Consider the following 16,900-nt stretch of genomic DNA (forward strand, 5'->3'; position numbering starts at 1 on the left):
CAGCAAACTCTAGTAGAGAGAGAAAAACACTGGCATAGCAAAGAGTGGCAGTCTAGTTCTCACAGCTTAGTGAACATGAGTCAGAATGTGAGACTTAAGGACTGTCTTCTGCAGAATAGCCTGCCTAGGTTTTGACAATGACAAACTAGGGAAAAGCAAGGAAAGACAGACCTAGTTTCTTTTAAGAACTTCTACTTCAGAGAGGGAATTGATAGGATTAAGATGAGATAGTGAAATGAGAGGCCACTTTCCTTTTCAAAAGAGGAAGGAAAATTAAAATCTAAGTACATGATCTCAAAAGTGAGCTTTACAAAATGTGTTTTAATCTTGCCTGAGTAACAGCAACAGAAACTGTTGTATAGGTAAGTTTTGACAGACGTCCGAGCTTTGGATTTATTGGCCTGTTATTTTTCTCCTAGTGCTACAGCAAATTGAAGCATTCCATGAGAAGTACAATGACACCAGATCCCTAGTATCAGATGTGCTAGAGCAGCTCAGCGAACAGAATGTGAAGCTGTCAGACCTGGAGGAGGCATTAGACCAGGCACTTGACTACGTTTTGCAAACGGAGGATATAAATAAGGAAAACACAGCCAGTCTCCAAAGGCGTGAGGTACTGTGCAGTACATTTATCACAACTGTTGTCTGCAAATGCTCGATCTCTGCCATTACTTAAAATAGTACACTGAACATAAGTTAGATTCAGGAATCACCACATCAAAAAAGAATTTCTTGGACCACTCAGCAGGATGAGTTTGACTCTTCAGTTCTAAGAAATAAGTTGTGGAACTTTAAGGTACTACTTTTTATTTAGTGGAGTGATAATAAATGACAAATTTTGGCATGTCATGTCTCATCAGACCAAGGAAGAGATGGATCTTTATGCCTACACTCGGAAGGCATATTACAGTGAAACACGAGAAGCTTGAAATTTCATGTAGCATGGCTGCTATAAATATTGTGGTGGGATTGTTTCACCTATTATGTACTACTGACTTACAATGTGAAAGGACCTCATGCTCGCAAAAGTAATTATATTCTATGAAAACAATTATTTATAAAGACTCTGCACTGCATCTGTGCCCTGGTCTGAGTCCAATCACACTGTCTCACCCATACTTTCTCTCTGATCCTCTTTAAACAAAATGCATCCCCACTTTTTCAGGGGGACCAGATGGAGGCCCTTGCACCTTCATGCATAACTCCATTGTCTAACTACTGCACAACAGATGCCTTGAAATTGGGCTTCCTACTTGCTGGGTGAACAGATTAGTTATAAGGATACAGCAGTTTTCCCCTGAGACCTGTTCAAACAAATAGTTCCAGAGTAGAGCTCAGAGACCTGTCCCCTACAGTATGGAAGTGGGGCATGTTTGCCTGTAAGTGGTGGTAGTAGGTTCAAATCCCATATGGTTGATGAGGAAATTGAAATTTCAAGTCTCTTATCCCAGGAAAGTACCCAATCCATCAACCATATAAAAAAAGAGTATTTTTTTTCTCTTCCCAGCAGTTCTGTGATTCCTTCCCAGTGTTCCTAAGTTTCCTTTAAGGAATGCAAAACCAGAATATCCCATGTAAAACTTTTCATTTATTTTTTCAGCAAAGAATAAAATAACAAGGAGAACAAATTAGGAGCATTTGAAGCAAACTGTTTTCATTTCAGTGGCTGAATTTGTTTGGATTCTGAAGCATAAGCGTGGTTAGGGAGCAATTTTGTGATTTGAAGAGCAATCTTGCAAAAGCAGGCCAACCTCTGGGATCCATAGCATCAGAGGCTGAGTTTTGAGCTCCTGAAGTTTGCAGTGCTAGAAGTTCATGCTGATGTGGAAGGTCTAAAAATTCAATGGAGAAATCAGGTGTGCTGCTCTCACAAATCCTTCTACAAGAGGTTGTAATCCTTCCATACAAAGCCTCTTCTGTTGTTCCATTGTTTCATAATTACAGTGCCAAGCTGCAGCTTTTCTCACACTTACAAAGCAAAGCTTGAAGTGTGCAGTTGCATTTGTTCACCGTTTTTCACCAGTTGGATCTTCATTACTCCTCACAATGAAGGCAGATGCTTTACTGTTGACAAGGAAAAAAGATCTCTCTACTATAGATTTGAAAAAACTCCAGGAAAAAACTAATCTCCAGATCACTATGAAAAATCCCTGTTTAATTTGTCTCTGCTGGCAGTGCACTGAATAATGTTTCATTCCAAAAACTGCTTATGCTGCAATACAAAATAAAATTAATAAATTTAAAAAAAAAAAAAAACCACTAAGCATTTCTTTCACAAAACCAAAAAAAGTGCACAGTCACATTATAATATGCAGCTATTACAAATATCTGGGAAAATCAGACTTCAGATATGTCTACAATCTATTTAGTTCACCACTATCTTTTGAAATAACTTGACACTGTATTTTATCAATGCAGAAATGGTATTGGATCTGATTTATGTTTTGGGGTTTCTTTGTAGAAACAACTTGAGAAAGTAAAAAAGCAAATAGATGAAGTGAACAGCATTCTGCTCAGTGCCACAACTATTTTGGAAGAACCACAGAAGGTCAACTCTGATTTAAGTGAGGTAATAAAGGTAGGTGCCTGAGTGACTTGTTTAAATGATATGTCCTGATATTTTGATGTGTTTGGACCAATAATAAAAAACCTCTCATTTTTATACTACTTCGGTGAAATACTGATTAATATCCCCTTAAAAAGTAGAACTTTTGGATTAAAAACTCTGTAATTACAGTTTACTTCCTCAAAAAATAATTCTATTATAAGAACACCTTACAGTAGAAAAAGCTTAATGAAAGACTTTGCTCTAGAGTTCTCAGTTATTTCATTATAAGCAGCTGCCAAAAGATGCTCTGGTAAAAGACTGCACTATATGCTAAATTCCTTTTCTATTACCCGCCAGTGAGCATGGAAGAAGACTAAAGATCCCAGATATCAGGGTTAAAGCCAGGCAATAAGTAAAACATACATAAACAGATTGTCTCATAGAAATCCTCTTCTGGAACTGTAGATTACTATCTAGTGTTTTGAATGAGGCATAGTGCTGAAGGAACTTTTTTGATATTTCAGGGGTTTGGATTTTCTATGAAAAGATGAAGAAAATAAAACTAGGATTTTGATAACTGAAATATTTATGAAAGCTGGTTTTTTCCTCATGATTTATTTTTAAATTTTGAAATAATCTAAATTTCCTACAATCATTCACTTTGGTCATAGTTGCCCACTTCTTAACACAAAAGCAAATATCAAAAGTCATTAATTTTTCTTTGAAAAGTAACTTGAGAAAACAGAAAGCTTACTTTGTAACCATCCCTGGGTGATCAAGCAGTATATTGGGGGTTTTTTTGTGCAAAAGAAATTATTGCAGTTTATCAATCTGTGTTCCTCACTCCTGTGGATAAGTTTGCAGTGCAGGGACAAAACTGAGGATGTTCACACTGCAGGGACAGAAGTAATATGCAAACATCCTACACCTTTCATCCTCATCAGCAATAAATACTTTCACATTTCCTTCATTCATCCTTTTTCTCTCCCTCCATTTCACCCTTTTTTCATGTATTTTGAGGTCAAATTTATAATCTTCAAACACATCAGCAAGACTGTGTGTTGAAGAGAAAGTGCAGCCCATTTGGTCTTCCCCACAGCTATTTCATATAAGGAGGAAACACGGCTAAGGCAAAGGGATACTACTTCTCTTTGCCTGTACGTACATATAGGTAGTATTTAGGTGGACTGATTTACAAATTAGACTAACCCAAGATGACTTAGCATGAGGAATATCACAGACAGAAAGGGGTCAGGGCATGTTTTATACAATGTGGCACAATTCAGAGCTGTACAATTAAACTATCTGGGCCTCTCCAACAATTGCCAAATTGTCACCCAGGGCACAGGCACTGTCCCATGCTTCCCAGGGAGGCAGGTTTGGGAGAGTAGAAGCCGGCCAAGGCCATAACAATGCCAGGGCCTATGCAGTAAGAGGATGATGCATGAGACAAATAACCATGGAAATATTTATTTAATTTGTATGGATATTATTTAGAAGTTGCAAAACCTAATTTCTGGCCTGCAGTCTTCACAGAGAAGAGATTAAAAAACAAAAAAATTATGGGTCCCAACTCCCAGCTTTAGAAGAACCACAATGAGGGGATTTCTGCAAAGATCAGTTTTAATTACCTCATCTCTTAGCACTTCACTTTGAAAGACTTGTTATTGGCACAATTCTGGAGAAAACATACAAGACATAAAGTAAGGTATTTCTCATCAGTCTTTCTTTTGTATTTTATGTATATGTCTCTAATATCTTCTTAAGGGATTCCTGGAGTTTTGGTTGATTTTTATCTTCCTGCATTTGTCTTTCCATACTGACATTCACCTTTAGACCTTTCCTCTTTTACTCTTAAAAATGTAAAACACAACAACTTTAACAGAAAAAAGGGGACAGTATAGTAATACAAAGAGTAAAATAAAACATAATAATCAAAATACAGACTTGATTTTTTACAGTTTTCATCTTCTTTCCTTTTTTCCGTAATTTGTTCAGAATGCATCAGGGCTCTACGCAGAAATAGATGGAGCGAAAAAGGAATTGCAAGAAAAAATAGCCAATCTGTCTCTGTTTGATGATGAACTGGTAGAAAAGGCTATGCATCATACACACAACCTAAGAAGACTTGCTGATGAGCTGGACGGGTAAAATTTAACTTCAGTAGACTCTGTTCATACAAGTGCTATTTACTGAACAGCTGAATGAACTAAAAGACAAGGAGAAACACAACGACCATAAATAGGTGCTACACAAATCAGTGTTAAGTCACGTGTAGAAGGACTTGTCATGGTTCAGAGGGAAAAACTGAAACTGAGCTAAGCAAAACCTACGAAACTTTTTAAAGGATAAAGACTAAACACATATCTTGCATGACATTCTCTTCCAATAACAAAGGAATAGGAAAGGTAGCTTACTGAAAAGTAAAACAATACAGGCAGAAACAGCTCAGATCAGTAAGTTCATTCACATCAGAAAACATTTAGCATTACAGGACACAATACAGGCTTTGAGATAGTTTTTGTTCAAGAACTGGTTTACAGATGGAGTAGTTCTGATACTCAGTAGGTTGCATCCCAATGAAATTGGGTAACATCAAAAATTTACTGTAAGTCTTTTTATCTTGTTGGGAGATACTAAATGCATCAACATCGCACCAATTTACTTACTTACTAGTAGTACAAATCTACTATTCTAGACAGATTTGAAATATGACCTTATTTACAATTGGGACTACCCATGGAAAAAATCACTGCTGTAAATGAATTCCTAAATAAAATATGTCACCGAATTCTGCCTTAAGTAACACCATGGACATACGCTTTTGGAAGATAAACTTAAAATACTATTCAAGTATATTATCCTAATGCCAGTTGTTTCTTAATATTAGTATGCCCTAGATAGGAGATTAAAATAGAGAAAAAGATAACAGATGGTTTTCTTTTATACAACTGCATAAAACTGACATCTGAAACTGTTCTATAATGCCACACAAACTATACACAACCTAAAAACCAAACAATATGTTCAGTCTGAGATCAGCTGACTGGGGGCAGTAGAATCAATTGAAAGAAAATACCCCATATGGCTAGCCTTCCTGCCTTACTGAAATAATTTAAAAACTACTACCAAGTCAAGCACATTAGGAATTTCACAAAAAGCAAACAAAAGTAATTACAAAATATCTATATGGAAATATGCCGATTCTTTTATTTGTTAAGAAAATTGTCCTGCAGTGAAACTTTAACCCTTTAAAACATTTTGCCTGACCTCAAATCCTTTTGGTTTTATAGGTTTGCTTTATTAACCTGTTAAGATTTTATTTGATAGAGTTTATTCTTTTGCCTTAGGGGAATACTGCAGAAAAATCTTGCAATAAGGCTGAATCTGGAAATTTAGCAATCCCTCAATGTGCAAACACTTTGGAGTGAATGCACACACATGCAAATATATATATTTAATTCTATATCTCACATATACTGTGAAATCTGCTTATCACTAAAACATTAAAAAATAATATTGATTCAGAATTGTTAACAGCTGAAGGTTGAGCCCTGAACCAGCTGCTGCTTGGAATATCCCCTTATCTCTCATTTATCACCTAATATGCAAATCAAGCTCAACCACGCCATCAAAGTTGCCTTGTGTTTTTCAAAATTAACTTCTTGCAAAGTTTCATGACCATGGGTAGTTCTTCATCTCAGTCTCCCCCTTTTCCCACCTACTTTTGGAAAATATAAACATGCAAGTGATACATCTATCCTGGTCACTGACACACACAGGTCTTTCCTTTCATGACCAGAACTTATTCCTAAAGAAGGACTATCAATAGATTTGTTATTCTTTTAATTTATGAAATATCTATCTATATTATGAAATATCCTGCTCACATAGATGTTAAGTGCAAAATTCCAGGAGTTAAATGACTGGGAAGGACCTTCTATCTACATAATTTTCACCTGTTTCAGATTGGTCATCCACAATGAAGAGACTACCACTTAGGCCAAGAATATTTATGTGTGTGATTATGTAGTCAGAATCCACAGAATGTTAAGAAAATTGATCAGTTTGAAACTACTTTGATTCAGTTTGGTTTCTTTCTTCTTTTACTCTCTTTTTAACAGGAATTTGTATGGTGTTGATTCAAATGGTTTGGTACAAAGGGCAATCAATGCTTCAAATGTGTATGAAAACATTGCTGGTTATATTGAAGAAGCCAGTAAAGCTGCATTGCTGGCACTGAACACAACAAACCGAGTCAAAGATGTAAGTAATTTTCATAACATCAGCTTTTACTTTGCAATGCTTCAGGGATTTCAGACATCTAAGTGTAAATTAAAAACAAGATTTAGCTTAACTGGCAGCGCTGAACTTGTCACTGCACACCTATTTTCCCTTATTATTTCCTGAATTAAATCCTATGTGGTTAATTATTCTGCCAGTCTGAGTCCCCTAATATTTGAGAAGACCCAGCAGGTTCTTCTGTCCCTATCACACTGCAGAGTGATGCTGCTCTGTGTTGTGACTCATATCGAGACATTTCTGTGCAAGTTCAGAAAACTTCCTGGCCTTGTGGGAACCTGAGCTGGCATTTAGTGCTTGAGTCCTATTAGTTCACTCAGTGCCATTTGGCACTAAAGGTGGTCAAAACACCTAACAGAAGCACCTCTGTTTCTCATAGAAAATCAAGTTAAAATGGGTCAAAGCCCACTCATATACTCAGCATAAGGATAAGGATGCTAATTCTGTCTCTGGCCTTACTGTTCTAAAATACTTTATAAGTATTTTTTGTACATATATAGTTTCCAATCTGTATACATGCTATTTACCAACAATTTATTAGTGGGATAGCAAGAGGATTTGGGTAGATTAAAGGGGCCTGAACCCCAGAGGGCTGTGGGATTTCAAGTCCAGCCCTCTGTTTTCAGCATGCTATTGCAGACTGCAAGGCAGCTCCCTATTCAGTGCAAACATTCAGCACCTATCTGAGATGACAGTAGTCAGTGCCTAACATGCAGCATAAGTGTCATGTTGACTAAACTGGAGCTGATAAATTAAGAGGACTTTTGTGCTTTCTGAACCTTTGTTATTCAGTAGTGTTGTCTGGAAAACCATACATTTCTCTAAATGTTTTAAAAACGAAAAATTCTGCTTTTCAGCCTTTTTTGCCAATTTTAAATGTTAAGAAAGCAAACAAAACTGCAGTGACTTTGCAGTTGCATTTATATGCAGGTAATACATTGTCCATAACTGAACACGATAAAGCGGAACATTTGGTAAGCCAATATTCTGACTTTCTTTTTTGGAACATACTTGTAGGCTGCAGTTGGAATTGATACTCAGGTCATTTACCATAAAGGTAAAAGTGAAGAACTTCTCATCCGAGCCATGCAGCTACAGCGGACAGCACATGACAGTAAATATACATCCTTTCTACTTTCCAGTCTGTATAAAGGCATGCATGTTAAAATAAATTTTAAAAGCGCATCACTAAGGCACTAAAGGCACATCGCTGTTTAAATATGTGACCCTGCAAACAGTTGTTCACTGGTAAATATATTCAGTTTAGTAGTTCAACTAAAATCAAATCACAACAGCATAAGTATTCAGCAAGCTGGATTTCACCAGTGAAGGATAATAAATCTGAAAGGATTTTAGCCTTTGTTCACTGTAAAAGAAAGAAAGCTCCCAATTTTTTTAGGACCTTCTGAGTTCCTTAAAACTTTTCGTATATACTTGTTGCAGCTATTCCCAGCACTTCTGGTAAAGCAAAGAGAGATAGTACTGACTAAGATACACATATCCATATTTTTGTAAGACATCCTGTGGCAAGCAAATAGTGGCTGGGAGCTGCAATTTTCCTTTAGATTACGTGAAGTTGAGAGTGCTAGTATGTCCTATAGTCAAAGAGGCCATGGTCTGTGGTGTATTCAATGCCTAACATACCTCCACAGAATTAAATTTACCTTTTTGAATGTCACTTTGATGCCACTCAACTTTACCTCCTATCTTCTTCCCACAGGTAGTGATTATAACATTGCAGACACCAGCTGGCAGGTTAATGGCACTTTTGCCAGAATGAACGTCCTGCGAAACCAACTGATGAGAGCCATCTCAAAAATGCAATCAGCAGACACAGGTTGGAACTTTATGATGCTTTATGTTCATACATTCAAGAGCGTATTTTTATCTTTCCATAGGACCCATGAAGTTACTATTAAGATTTCAGTACTAGGGATGCCTAAAGGAATTTGACTGAAACTAGTAGACCTAAATAGCAAACACCCAGCTTTAACACATTCATTATGAAATAAATGTTTTGCCACCTGAAGTTATGAACATTCTTCTTGATCCTTGTGCTGGTTTTAACTGGGGTAGAGCTAACTTTCTTCACAGTGGTGAGTATGGGGCCATGTTTTGGATCTTTGCTGAACACAGGGTTGATAATATAGAGATGTTTCTGCTGTTGCTGAGCAGGGCTTACACAGAGCTGAGGCCTTTTCTTCTTCTCATATTGCCATGCTGGTGATGAGATTAGGGGTGCATGGGAAGTTAACAAGAGGCACAGCTGGAACAGCTGACCCCGACTGACCAAAGGGATATTTCACATCATATGTCTTCGTGCTCAGTATATGAACTGTAAGGAAGAAGGAAGGGGAACACCGGGGGTCGGAGGGATGGTGGGGACGGGACACACAACACACTTGAACCTTTGAAAGAGATCATTTCTCCTTACTCCCTATTTGTAGTGGCGGCCAGAGAACGTTTGGAGCAAGCTAAACAGAAAACTGCAGAGGCTGTAAGTGCCACCATGACAGTAACAGAGGCTACGACCCCCATGGGTGAGAACATCAGGTTATGGTCTCAAAATCTGCAAGATTTCCAGCACACTTCAGAGGCATATGACAATGCTGTGCATTCAGCTGGGGATGCAGGTATGGTGACCTGAGTTCTGCCATTCCTTAGCATTAAAAAGTCAGGGAATCACCGTAACATCATGTTGTATGAATTGTCTACATTGCATATTCATTGCATATAATCTTCTAACATTTTACCTCCATGAAATCATTTCAAAAACTAGTAGTTGTCTAGAGTCTTGACTATATTTTAAAAGTGTTGAATACGTGTACTTTTCCAAAAATATTTAAACACTTAAGTGCTGAAGACTTATTGGCTTCTAAGTCATTTTTATTAGGGTACCAAGGTAACACTGAATGGTAGACAGCCTGTTTAAACACTCCTTGATGTTATGATTGGTGATTTAGTTTTGGTTTTTTGTTTTTTAACATTGGTAGGCATTTCAAAACAGAGCCCTTTTGTCCTCAGTAGTATAAACATGGAGGAGAAATGGTCCCTGACTCAATGAGCTTGTAGTCTAAACAAAGGGGGCAAAGAGGATTAAGGAGGAAATAAAATATTTAAGCAGCGTGATTGCTGGAAAAGCTTGTAAACATCATATTAATTCCACTTTTATTATTGGGGAAGGAGAAAAAGTAAACATTGGAAAATTTGTTATGAAAAATTAAACATGTATAGAAACAGAAAAAACCTCTTAGGGCAGACTATAAAATTGAAATGTAGATGATAAGCAAGAGTGGAAAAAAGGCAGTGAGAGTGAAGGTGGAATGGAAGTGACTGTTGAAAGAAGGAAAAGAACAATTGGGAAAGAAAAAATCAATCTATAAACTAAAATATTCAGAATGAAAAATTGGTAACAAGAACCACTTTTTATTGCTCAATGTATTCGTGGTTTTGCTCAGGAGGCTCACTAATCCCAAGGTATTTAAGGTAAGGGAAGCTAGATATCCAGAATAAATAATTTCCTTCATATATTTGATGATACCATCACCTGCCACACTGTTAAGTGATATCTTGCCTTCTGAAAGTGCCTTAGAGAAGGTCAATAACTCCATAGACTCTATATCCAGAAAGTCTGAATCTAAGATCTAATGCACTAAGTCCCTCGTCCTTCGGTCAGAAACTTGGCAACTCAACTCTCATTTTACTGCAAGTGGTGTTGAGTACCAAATGAGTACCAAACCCAATGTTGCTTCTAGTGTCCCAAAGTCACACTCTTGCCTCTAGGTCAGGGAGACCAAAAGTTCATGTTATTTTCAGAATTCAGTAATGAACAAGACCCTTAAACTAGTATTTTTCATCAAGTGAAACCAGTGCTCCCAGGAACTGGTTTAGAAGTGGTTCCCTCTGCCAGAAGAAATTCAGTGCTGTTCTATAACTCAAATTCTGTCTCCAGAACTGAGGGAAAACTCAGGTTTCTCTGAGCTTTTCATCTAAAGGAAACAGTGAGCTGTTCCCTTTGGGAATACATAAGCTCACTGTTAGTCATTGCACAGAGTTCCATAAGAGTATAGTTAATTTAGCAGCAATTGTATTGCATTGCTGTAAAATATTTTTGATCACCACAGAGCAGAATTTAGGCTATGGGCTATGGGCTATAATTCCCATTTAAGATTATGTAAATGTGGATATGATCGGCCTCCCAGGAGGGAATGGTATGAAGAAAAACATCCAAGAGAAACAGTCTGCTGTAGCTTACACATGAAGGTTTTTGTTTTTATTCACCTTTACACTTGATTTACATTTAACATTTACCAGTGCCAGCTTAGTAGATAGAGCAGCAACACAGGCTGCATTTGGCTCTTCATGCTCAAAATGTCAGCAGACATTCAGGATTCAAAAAATCCACTCATACTAGCTGTTGTACTGGAAGAAATATTTCCAGTAGCATTTGAGACACTCCGTAAGATCAAACAGAGTTAAGATGGTCCAGCTCTCCTAGTTGGTTTTGTTCCCAAAAAGGCATGCATGGTACATGCACCACAAGTTGTTTATAACAGTCCAGCTCCTATGTGATGTGCCTGGTAAAAATATGTTCTCTGTGACTGTGTTTTTGCAGGTAGGGAGTCACCTTGAAAATACTGCATTCATATGAGAGTGCCTAGAGGGCCTCCTGACCACAAACTCACTATTAAAGAGATGCTAATATGCAAACTACAGCAAAGTGTGCCCTAGTACTTTTGTGGAGGCAGCTTTTCCATGGCATTTTTGAGTCTGAAGGCATTTATTTTGCTTGTTTTAAGGTACAAAGGAGGCATGACTTTTTTTTTTTTTTCCTGGAAAGATCAGGTGAAAATAACTGAGAAGAGAGATCAGTGTTACATAAAAGGCGGCCACAGGTAGTGCTCCAGACAGATGTGACTGTGATTCTCTGCCTGGGAAGACAGACGTAGACATGCTGAGCAGAGTGGAGTGTTCCCAGATCAGCTGTGTATTTTGCCAGGAGAGGTTGATCTGACAGGAGGAATGTCCATCAAAGTCCAAAAGAAAGTCATAACAAATGTTCAGATGGGTTCCTGAAATGCTAAAACACCTAATCATCATGCCAGTAGCGCTACCACAAGCAGATGAAGCCTCTAAACTGGCATATCTGGATTGCCTTTGAATAAAGCTTGGACTTGATTTTTGGAAGGGTGAGAGCATGTCTTGGCTGTGCAGTTTGTCTGAGAATACTCCCTATTTCCATTGTGCAGGAACTGGTGGGCTTAGCAGACAGTGTGAAGGACGGTTTGGGAAGGAAAACATGGAAGGAGAAAGTGTCTGGAAGGTTATGGTCAAGGTATATCCTCCTTGACAGTTTCCCTTCTATTCTTTTTTATATTTTATCACTTAGTAAGTCTAGTTTTTCTTTTCCTTCTTACCTTCATCCCAGAGACTAAAATCAAAAATTAATATTCCTCTGTGTGGGAGAATGCCATTATAAAGGACTAAAGGAAGATATTTATGCTGAGATTTTATAACAGTTCTAGTAGTAATAGATGTTAGCTTTGTGTTTGCATGTTACAGTAGTGTTTCAATTTTCATACACCAAATTTCAAACAGATGAAAATCCAGGTTTAAAAGATATCAGATCCAACACAGTTCCAATTCACTTGTGAATTATTAAAAAAAAAAAATTAGTTGAAATTGAAAATTGAAATTTGCTAAATCCCTTTCTGAGCTTATAATTTTTTACCTATAAAAATAATGTGGGCTTTTTTCCAGTGCAATGGAACATTCATTTCAAAAGGCAGAGAAAATTTTATAAGTTGATTATTATACCAGATGGGTTTGGTCTTTTAATTTTAATGCATTCAGGAATTACTGTGTTACTTTGATGATTTGCTAAAATAATGGCTTTTTAATATATAGTAAATGTTATATAGAATATCTGATTACCGACCCCAGCACATAAGGGACTTTCAGGACTTAATGGGAATAATTATAATAACTAAAGCTCTATGTGGCCCCCTCCTACACTGAACTTGGAAAGTAAAACACAAGTGAGTACAGCCAAGCAGAGAGAGAACAGGACTGAGGCAAATATAGCTTTTCACTCTGTCCAAAGAGAAGCAGACTTGTAGGATTCCATGGGATATTCTCATATTCTCTGTTGATCTGAATGAGGCTGAGAGCTGCTTCAGTCTTTAGTCGATACAGACTGGAAGAACAGAAGAGTGATTGGAGTCTACTCCTCCTTCCTTACCTTCTATACAGTCTCAGTATATCTGATGATTAGCCCCTCTACCTGCCTCTCTGCTATCTTCTCCTGGGACCATTCAAGGACAGACTGGATGGGGCTCTGAGCAGCCTGTTCTAGTGGAAGGTGTCCCTGCCCACAGCAGCGGGGTTGGAACTAGATGATCTTTAAGGTTCCTTCCAACCCAAGCCATTCTATGATTCTATGATTATCAGACAAGAGTAACAATATGCAGGGAAGAACACAAGAGGAGGTGGACACAAGTTGACAACCCCTAAAATATAACTGCAAGCCCTAGAAATCTGGTTTAACCTTTATAGTCAATCCATGTCATTAAAAATTAACTCTAAATTCTGGATCTTTCTTATATGCATTTAGCTTGCAGCTAAAATCGCATTTCATTATACTCAGCTACTTGTACCTACATTTAACTAAAGATGAAAAATTATGTGATGTGTAAATATCCTTCAAAGGGCAACATGTCATAGGAATCTGACGTGATAAAATTGGATTATAACTAAAGGTAGTTATTTTTCTTTCTGGGTAATTTTTTTCTGCTTATCTTTTTGGAAAAGGACTTATCTCCCTTTGAACACAACAAGTCCCTGTATTTCCCTTTGATAACAATGACACTTGTACACATACCACCAGAAGACACAGCAGCGAAAGACCAAAGGTCCTGGACTCTAATTCACGACCTCCAGCAGATGTAGGCAGGAAAGCTGAAAAGGTTACCAATCACAAGGGCTGGGGCAGCCAGTAAGTGCAGTTTAGGTGCACACACCCACCTAAGGCCCTTCTACTTTTGTACAGTACAGGTCTGTTACCACTGAAAGTGGCAGTGTTTCTGTTATGAGAGTGGGCTGTGAACCACATGCAGACACATCACCTGTGCAGCCATTGCTGTTAACTGGGTATGACCTTTGGGAGAGATGCACAGATGAAAGCTGAGGAAAACAACCTGCACATCTCCCCTACAATGAATTCGAAGAGCTCATGAACCATAACTCCTAGATGCACTTCCCAGGTCAGCCACAGATAGCCAGTGAGATGCTGAACAAATAATCCTTCTGCTCCAGTTGTCATATCTGTAAAATTGGGTTTAACATGTATTTGCCTTGAAGGAAGATGAAAAGGTTAAAATTATTAACATTTGCAGAGCTCCCTGAGGAAAGTATTACAGAGGTAACTCACCACAGTATTACCTAGGAGTCCCCTTAAAACGTAATGTCCTTTGTGCAAACTTATTTCCAAAACCTTTTACAATACTAGATTCTTATAAATCACTGTTCTTTCTGAAATCACTGTCTCTCATACACTACAGTATGGATGTGTTCTTAAAGCAGAAGGAGACAGGTAAGTTAACCTAAGAGGATAATAAGAAATTTTCCTGGTGCAAAATCAGTGTTTCAAAGAGGAAAAAACCAAGCTGTCACTTCTTTTCTAACTACAGTGAAGAAACTTACAGAAGTTTTTCCTGAACTCCTGGACAAACTGCGCAGAGTAGAACAGAAGGCACCAGCAAACAATATTTCTTCCAGCATCCAGCGGATCAGAGAGTTAATTGCACAAACCAGGAGTGTAGCAAGCAAGGTAAAACTTTTGGGTGGGACTTTTGGATACTAGTGCTAATAATCAAATGCATCTTTCTATAACCTCCATTTTCTTGGGCTGTATTAGGGGCCCAAACCTGGGCATTATCATCTCCTCAAAAACTGGAGAAACAAAGCACCACGGAGGTCAGTAAAATCTTTACAGTTGCTATTTTGCAAGCAGTCAACATTATCATGGTAGTCATGGTAGACTATTGCTAAAGTAGGAACTTCAATAAAGTTATTGGCACAGTGTATAAGATGGTCACAACAACAAGACCATTCAAAGCTAAAACTAATAGATCATTACTCAACTGGCAGAATTAGTTATCAGGAATAGTAATTATGGCAATTTAACACAAACTTTTCTGAGATAACAGGGGTTTTTTTTCTTTTTAATTAATTTTCTGCAGGGTAAGAGAATTTTTGGCTTGCACATATGTAATAGAGAAAAACTACTCTCATTTCATAAATAATTAGAGTTTTTTCTGTAACGAGAACAACAATGTCAAAAATTAAAAATGTATTTTAATTCATTCAGAGAAATAAAAAATTCAATTCATTATTGTATGTTCAAAATGCTGGAATATGCAGTCCACATACATTACTTAAAAAAAGAAAAGGAAAAATCAGTATGTGTGCAGTGCTTGACTGGTCTTTTAATGTATTTTGCCATTCAGGCATAATATACTTCAATTTGAAAACATTACTTCAGTCATGTTGAAGGCATTTTGAACTAAAATGAAAAGGTTTTACAATTTTATTAGCATCTCATAAATATCACTGTAGAATCAGTAATATAACAAGATTACTCATGAACAGAAAATTGGTCATGCTCCTCGCAAAGCAAAGAAATAAATTATGAGTAGAAGCTTTATAGCTATGTAAGAATTTCATTATGTGCCCTGATTCAACTAAGAATATATCTATCTCCCACTGATGTATAATTTACTACATGACTATGCTTAAGCAGAGTTAATTAGGACATTTAATTAATTTTAAAATTAGTTCCCTTCATCTTCTTTACAGTGTCTTCCAGAAATGATTGTTATAAACATACAATTATACACGGCTAACATATAGGTGCCAACTCTACTCTTGCTCTAAGCCAGTACTTCCCTAAGTATTCTTGCATATTTACCTTAACTAATGACCCCAGGCAGCAATAATCTGTCTCACGGAGCACACTTGCCACTGCAGGTCCAAGTTTCCATGATGTTTGGGGGCCAATCAGCTGTTGAAGTCAATCCGAAGATCAACGTGGAGGAATTGAAATCTTTCACTTCCATGAGCTTGTACATAAAGCTTCAGAAAGAAAATCCACAATTGGCAGCATCTCCAGACAGATTCATTTTGTACCTCGGAAACAAAAATGTAAGAGAACAAGAGAACAACTCAGTTAATTTTTTTACATCTATTAAAAAAAAAATTGAAATAGGTTTCTATTTTATTTGCCCTTGATTTTTCCTTTCTCTGTTTCTTCATGTTTCAAAATAAGAGGTGTCTGCTATATGACTGTCACTGCTTTTGTGACAAGCAAAGAGGAAGGGTTCCTGAGACCCTTGTCCTTGAGACTTCTCACCTCAAACAATGAAGGATTCCCTCTTAAAAGGAAATTAGACTGCCTATTGAGTGTACTGCTTTGACTGACACTGCTGCAAGCCACACTTGCTATGTCCACTGCTGGTACCAAGGTGCTCTGAAGCATCTAATGTCACCCACCTGGCTTTTGTGAGATACGATTTAATCAGTTTATGCTGCTGACAGTGTCAGTTCCAAATCTCTGAGGTCAGAGGCCCATAAGATAAGCAGTTTTCTTTATCTATGGCTTGTGCTGCTGTTGTACACTCTGTAGATCACTGCTTTGAAATAGCTGTTCTTTAAATTGTGGTTCCTAAAAGAAAAAAAATCACACTTCACAACCAGGATATAATCCTGGCAATTTGTTACCTCAGAAGGATAAAGAGGCAGTGTCTTACTCTTAAGGTTTTCTAAAGAGAATGACTACTGAATATAAATCAAGTCAAACCCCTTTTGGCAGAATATTTAATTGCAGCATAATACCTAGGCTTTAGACTATTTCCTGCATGACACTGCACACTAAATACTGATGAACAGCTTCCCACTGAACATGACTAATTCATGGTCAGCAGACATCTCAATGACCTTGTATTTATGGCAGTGAAAATTGATATAAAGTAAAATATCAAGAGACTTTTTCTG

At 37.4% G+C, this 16,900-nt stretch overlaps 1 protein-coding gene across 2 annotated transcripts in view; it reads left to right on the forward strand.

The window, feature by feature from the left end:
* The window catches only part of LAMA4 (laminin subunit alpha 4), a 100,991-nt gene that overhangs the window by 54,166 nt on the left and 29,925 nt on the right, over nucleotides 1-16,900 (forward strand). For both annotated transcript variants that reach the window (XM_050315857.1, XM_050315858.1), the window contains exons 11-19: nucleotides 420-613; nucleotides 2,462-2,578; nucleotides 4,547-4,695; nucleotides 6,673-6,814; nucleotides 7,868-7,964; nucleotides 8,571-8,687; nucleotides 9,298-9,483; nucleotides 14,539-14,678; nucleotides 15,878-16,051. In XM_050315857.1, coding sequence (XP_050171814.1) covers nucleotides 420-613; nucleotides 2,462-2,578; nucleotides 4,547-4,695; nucleotides 6,673-6,814; nucleotides 7,868-7,964; nucleotides 8,571-8,687; nucleotides 9,298-9,483; nucleotides 14,539-14,678; nucleotides 15,878-16,051 — 1,316 coding nt within the window. The remainder of the gene's footprint in view (nucleotides 1-419; nucleotides 614-2,461; nucleotides 2,579-4,546; nucleotides 4,696-6,672; nucleotides 6,815-7,867; nucleotides 7,965-8,570; nucleotides 8,688-9,297; nucleotides 9,484-14,538; nucleotides 14,679-15,877; nucleotides 16,052-16,900) is intronic.

This window comes from Myiozetetes cayanensis, unplaced genomic scaffold (genome assembly GCF_022539395.1).
Source record: "Myiozetetes cayanensis isolate MyiCay16 unplaced genomic scaffold, myiCay2020 scf2-11, whole genome shotgun sequence".
In the NCBI taxonomy this organism is placed as follows: Eukaryota; Metazoa; Chordata; class Aves; order Passeriformes; family Tyrannidae; genus Myiozetetes; species Myiozetetes cayanensis.